The sequence below is a fragment of the Nomascus leucogenys genome, chromosome 19, assembly GCF_006542625.1.
Source record: "Nomascus leucogenys isolate Asia chromosome 19, Asia_NLE_v1, whole genome shotgun sequence".
NCBI classification, from domain to species: Eukaryota; Metazoa; Chordata; class Mammalia; order Primates; family Hylobatidae; genus Nomascus; species Nomascus leucogenys.
The window spans coordinates 1,396,262-1,402,261 of record NC_044399.1 but is presented as its reverse complement, the minus strand read 5'-3'; the positions used below and the strand labels follow the sequence as shown (position 1 = coordinate 1,402,261).

The following is a 6,000-nucleotide window of genomic DNA, read 5'->3' as shown; positions in this document are numbered from 1 at the left end:
GCTTCTGGAACATGAAAGGGCGAATCTGTTTTAAATCCAGGAGCTTTGTCGGCTAAAGCGTCCTGCTGGGTTGTAAGAAGCATGTTTCCCCCTCTTAACTAATTGCAGAACAATGGCAGGGACAGAGGGTGGGTGATGAGACGTGGCCCAGCGCCAGGGCACATGCCGACAGCCAGCCCAGCCCCAGGATCTCAACTCAAGCAAGGCCAGCTCCAAAGCAAACACCAGCTCCCGGGTTTACTTGGCGGGGAGGTGGGTGGATAACTTGAGAAGTCCCATTCATCCTGCAGCTTCCAGGCCTGGGCGTGCCCCCCTTGTTCCCGGGACAAAGCTCATTGTTCCAGCTGGAGAAGAGCTCCGCTGAGGATTGCCTGCGTTTGGTTTCCGTTCTCTCGCTTTGTGTAACTTCCCAGTGACTTAAGAGTTCCTCTCTAGCCCTTAGGATGCTAACTTAAGTGTGGTAAAACGTAGATCCTAAATGGGTTCCTCTTAAACGCTGGTGATTTTCTTCCCTTTAGAAAGTCACCAGAATTGTTGCTAGGGGAAGGATATCTGCAGATTGTCGCTTTAGGCACCTTGGTACGAATCTCTCCTCTGCACCAAGTTTTAATGAAGAACCCAGAATGTGTTCATTCCCTGCCTTGTGCAGGGAAATGTCCCCTTTTTTGTCCTCTTCTACGCAGTTATTGTGTCTTTGACAGCTGATAGCCCCTCTGCAGGGATTTCTTTTGTTCCATTTGGAAGGCTTTTGGCAACCTCGTGCTTCCAAAAATTTGGGTGAAAAGTGTGGGTTGATTATTTACACAAAAGTCAGACATATCACAATTATATTTCTTTCTGATTACTTCGATTTGACAGTTTGATGTTCAGAAGGCGTGAGTGAGGCATCTGGGATTGATGAGCAAGGCAGCGTGCGCTCAGGTTGTATTAGTGGGGCAGGTGATGCTTAGAGCTGATTGGTGAACACTGCAGCGTGCTCTCCGGTTGTATTAGTGGGACAGGTGATGCTTAGAGCTGATTGGTAAACACTGCAGCATGGTCTCAGGTTGTATTATTAGTGGGGCAGGTGATTGGCTTCTGGCAATGCCAGCGGGATGTAAGATTCTGTGGCTTGCAGTGAGACCGTGTCTGATTTGTGATTTAAACAGTTGTTACTGCACTTGCTCCCTGGAGGACTTGATATGACATGGAGGCAGGACCGTGACCCAGTGAATACCAGGCTGCCAGTGGGACAGGGAAGCCCCACCCTCCCAGATAGATCTTTAGGTGCCGGACAGACCAGCTCCCAATTTCGTAGAATAACCCAGGAGCTCCTAACTCTCACTGAAGGTCGGAGACGCTGGGACAGTCTCTGGGTTTGAGAGCCCAGGAATCGGAGGACGGGGTAGAACTGGAATCCGGCATCCCGTCGGATCCAAGTGCTTGCTCTGACTGAGGTCTGGAGACCCTGAAGAAGCTGGACCAGAGAAGCAGTAACCTCGAGGGGTGTCCAAGCCACATGGATGCCTGAGCGGCCCTGCCCGGGAGCCTGGAGTGCCTGGGGGAGGCCGTAATGGACGGAGAACTGCTCCTTGTAGCCCCACACTCCACGCGGGAAACTCTCCAAAAGGGCTGGTGACACTCCACGCGTCCCAGGTCATGGGCAGCCGCACCCTGTGTCCCAGGTCATGGGGAGCTGCACCTGCATCCCAGGTCGTGGGGAGCTGCACCCTGCACCCTGTGTCCCAGGTCATGGGGAGCTGCACCTGCATCCCAGGTTGTGGGGAGCCGCACCCTGTGTCCCAGGTCATAGGGAGCTGCACCCTGCATCCCAGGTCGTGGGGAGCTGCACCTGCATCCCAGGTCGTGGGGAGCTGCACTCTGCACCCTGCGTCCCAGGTCATAGGGAGCTGCACCCTGCGTCCCAGGTCATAGGGAGCTGCACCCTGCACCCTGCGTCCCAGGTCGTGGGGAGCTGCACCCTGCATCCCAGGTCATGGGGAGCTGCACCTTGCATCTGGGCTCATGGGGAGTGGCACGTGGCTGCCTCCTACACTCACCCCTCCCAACCCCAGCCTTCGTGGAAGGAGTGTCTTCATGGGTCATGTGGGTTTGGGAGTGAGCTGAGCCGGTCTGCCTCTCCCTCAGGGGAGGCCCAGGGCACTGGGATGTGTGCAGACGTGCCCTCTGCCCTCAGGGCTCTCACTTGATGGGCAATGCCATGTGACATCGGGGTTGTGCTCTTATACTGTTGTCTTTTTTTCTGTAACTTCAGTTAATTTTTAGTTGGTTACTAACTAGCTCCTGTGTGCATCCTCTCATGACATCCTCAGAATACACTGACGGATAATGCATCATCTGCTTTTATTAATATAATGTGATAATGGTTGCTTCCCAAGACTTGTATGAAAAGAAAGTCAGTCTTGGGACCCCCAAATCACTAAGTTAAAGGGAAGAGTCAAGCTGGGCACGGCTTAAGGCAAAGCTGCCTCCCATTGTATTCAAAGCCACCCTCTGCTCACTGAGACATGCATATCTGATTGCTTCCTTTGGAAAAGATAATCAGAAACTCTAGACAGTGCAGCCATTTGTCTCTTATCTACCTGTGACCTGGAAGCTCCCTCCCCTCTTAGAATTGCCCCCCTTCACCTGAGTTGTCCCCTCCTTCACCTGGAGTTGTCCCCCCTTCACCTGAGTTGTCCCTCCTTCACCTGAGTTGTCCCCTCCTTCACCTGAGTTGTCCCCTCCTTCACCTGAGTTGTCCCCTCCTTCACCTGAGTTGTCCCCTCCTTCACCTGAGTTGTCCCTCCTTCACCTGAGTTGTCCCTCCTTCACCTGAGTTGTCCCCTCCTTCACCTGAGTTGTCCCCCCTTCACCTGAGTTGTCCCCTCCTTCACCTGGAGTTGTCCCTCCTTCACCTGAGTTGTCCCCTCCTTCACCTGAGTTGTCCCCTCCTTCACCTGAGTTGTCCCTCCTTCACCTGAGTTGTCCCTCCTTCACCTGAGTTGTCCCTCCTTCACCCGAGTTGTCCCCTCCTTCACCTGAGTTGTCCCCCCTTCACCTGGAGTTGTCCCCCCTTCACCTGGAGTTGTCCCCTCCTTCACCTGAGTTGTCCCCTCCTTCACCTGAGTTGTCCCCTCCTTCACCTGGAGTTGTCCCCCCTTCACCTGGAGTTGTCCCCTCCTTCACCTGAGTTGTCCCTCCTTCACCTGAGTTGTCCCCTCCTTCACCTGGAGTTGTCCCCCCTTCACCTGAGTTGTCCCCTCCTTCACCTGAGTTGTCCCCTCCTTCACCTGAGTTGTCCCCCCTTCACCTGAGTTGTCCCCTCCTTCACCTGGAGTTGTCCCCCCCTTCACCTGAGTTGTCCCCTCCTTCACCTGGAGTTGTCCCCTCCTTCACCTGAGTTGTCCCCTCCTTCACCTGAGTTGTCCCCTCCTTCACCTGGAGTTGTCCCCTCCTTCACTTGGAGTTGTCCCCCCCTTCACCTGGAGTTGTCCCCTCCTTCACCTGGAGTTGCCCTCCCCTTCACTTGGAGTTGTCCCACCTTTCTAGACTGAACCAAGTTAATCTTACATATATTGATTGATGTCTCGTGCCTCCCTAAAATATATAAAACCAAACATTTTGGGAGGCCGAGGCGCGTGGATCACCTGAGGTCAGGAGTTTGAGATCAGCTGGGCCAACTCGGTGAAACCTCATCTCTAAGAATATAAAAAATTAGCCAGGCGTCGTGGTGGGCACCTGTAATCCCAGCTACTGGGGAGGCTGAGGCAGGAGAATTGCTTGAACCTGGGAGACAGAGGTTGCAGTGAACCGAGATCGCGCCAGTGCACTCCAGCCTGGGCGACAGAGCCAGACTCTCAAAACAAAACAAAAGAAAAACAAGCTGTGCCCTGAAGACCTTGGACATTTGTCGTCAGGACCTCCTGAGGCTGTGTCATGGGCATGTCCTTGACCTTGGCAAAATAAACTTTCTAAATTGGCCGAGACCTGTCTCAGATATTTGGGGTTCACACATGTCACTGGGGTGGCATCTGTGACCTGCAGGAGAGGCGGCCTCTGTCTCCCCTTCTCTCTCGGAGCAGCTCCTGGCCCCCGTCCATGCAGCCCTGGTGGGGCCTGCCCCAGGCCGAGGCTGTTCCCTGCGTCCTGGAGGAAGCCTCGGTGACTGGGGACCCTGTGCCGGGGGGAGGGGGGCGGCACCTGGCAGGGAGAGAGGATGGGCCCGCCCCCACTTCCCATTGCCTGGAAGCCAAGATAGATCTTCACTCCACTCAAGCCTCCTCTGCTCCTTTTGCCTTCAGGTATTTGCGATACTCCGGGATCCCACAAAAAATGACCCTCACAGCCAAAGGCTTGAGGCCAGGTTTCTTTAGCTGAGTGCCAGGCAGGTCCTGACTAAGGTAACTTGATCTCATTAATGGTATTAGTGGGCGTCTTGTGTCTTTCTCCATTCAGGCCTCTCTGAGGAGCCATAGGCGGGGCAGCCTGTAAACACAGCAGCAGTTACCAATTCACTCCTGCAGCTCTGGAGGCTGGAAGTCCAAGATCAAGCACCAGCCAGTTGGGTGTCTGCTGAGGGCCACCCAGGTTCAGAGAAGGGACCTTCTCCTCGTGTCCTCTCACATTGTGGACAGGACAAGGCCGCTTTCAGGGTCCTTTCATAAGGGCAGTCATCCCACCCTGGGGGCACCACCGTCATAGCCTCCTCACCTCCCAGAGGCCCCACCTCCCAACACCATCCCTTGGGGATTAGGTCTCAGCACAAATTTGACGGGGTGCGAATGCTCAGTCTGCAGCAGTGGGGCCTCAGGGAGCCATGAGCACTAGCACTGGACCCAGACAGCTGGACGCCCCTGACCCCATCCCGCACCCCCCACCCCATTCCGCACCTCCCACCTTGAGCCCGCTTCTCTGCTGCTCCCCTTCACGCACAGGGGAAGTAAGGGGCATCCTGAGGCTTCCCTCACACCACACAGCCCACCTCAGTGGTCCTATCCACTCTTCCTTCAAAATACACCCTTGCCCTCCACTCTGGGCACCCATTTCTCCTGCGACTGCCGGTGTGCAGGCTTGAAACTCGTCCGTGCCCTTCATGTCACTGTGGCTGCCTGCATGGGTGCCTCAGGTCACATCTGTTAAGTACAGAATGGAGTACATTATGAAGTCCTAATCCTTCACGGACTTCAGTGGGCCACGTGAGACTTCCTGACATTCAACCCAAGTGCATGGATCTACTCAACCCTGTGGTAAAGCAGTGCCATCTGTAACTCTCAGAACACAAGCTCTGAGTGTTCCTTCAGTGACGAAAGGCAGTCCTTAGTAGGAAGCACTGAAGTGATTTTAGGTCAGGCAAATGTTAATGGAAAACCACATGGCCTGGCTTTGGGATGTGGCTTTTCAAACTCCCCCAGCCTCCCACCTTCAGCAAGACTGGGATGGGGAGATAGGACTCAGCCTCCTGCCTTTCCCAGTGGGGCCAGGGTGGTGGCTTCTGTCATGTATTCATCCTGGGAGAGGGCATGTGGCATCAGTTATAATTCCAACCTTTAAAATCAGTAAAGCACTTTGCATATTTGCCCCTCTGAAGCAGCATGGTCTAAGAGCCTTTGGGTTGTATTGATTTTTTGTTGTTGTTGAGACAGTCTCGCTGTGTCGCCCAGGCTGGGGTGCAGTGGCTCCATCTCAGCTCACTGCAACCTCTGCCTTCCGGGTTCAAGTGATTCTCCCACCTCAGCCTCCTGAGTAACTGGGATTACAGGTGTGCGCCACCAGGCCCGGCTAATTTTTTGTATTTTTAGTAGAGACAGGTTTCACCATGTTGGCCAAGCTGGTCTGGAACTCCCGACCTCAAGTGATCCACCCACCTCCACCTCCCACTGTGCCCGGCCTTGGTTGCATTGCTGTATCCTGTGCGTTCTCACTGCTGAGCAACACAAATGACAAAGAACCACAACATCATCGCCGTGATTTACTTCAGGAAGGCACATTCATATCGAGATCCTGTACCTTCATGAGGAG

General features: G+C 54.4%; 1 protein-coding gene across 1 annotated transcript in view; it reads left to right on the top strand.

The window, feature by feature from the left end:
* The first annotated feature begins 4,080 nt into the window (after positions 1-4,080).
* The window catches only part of PXDN (peroxidasin), a 69,136-nt gene continuing 67,216 nt past the window's right edge, over positions 4,081-6,000 (top strand). Inside the window, exon 1 of the mRNA XM_030800562.1 lies at positions 4,081-4,283. Within this exon, the coding sequence (XP_030656422.1) occupies positions 4,081-4,283 (203 nt within the window). The remainder of the gene's footprint in view (positions 4,284-6,000) is intronic.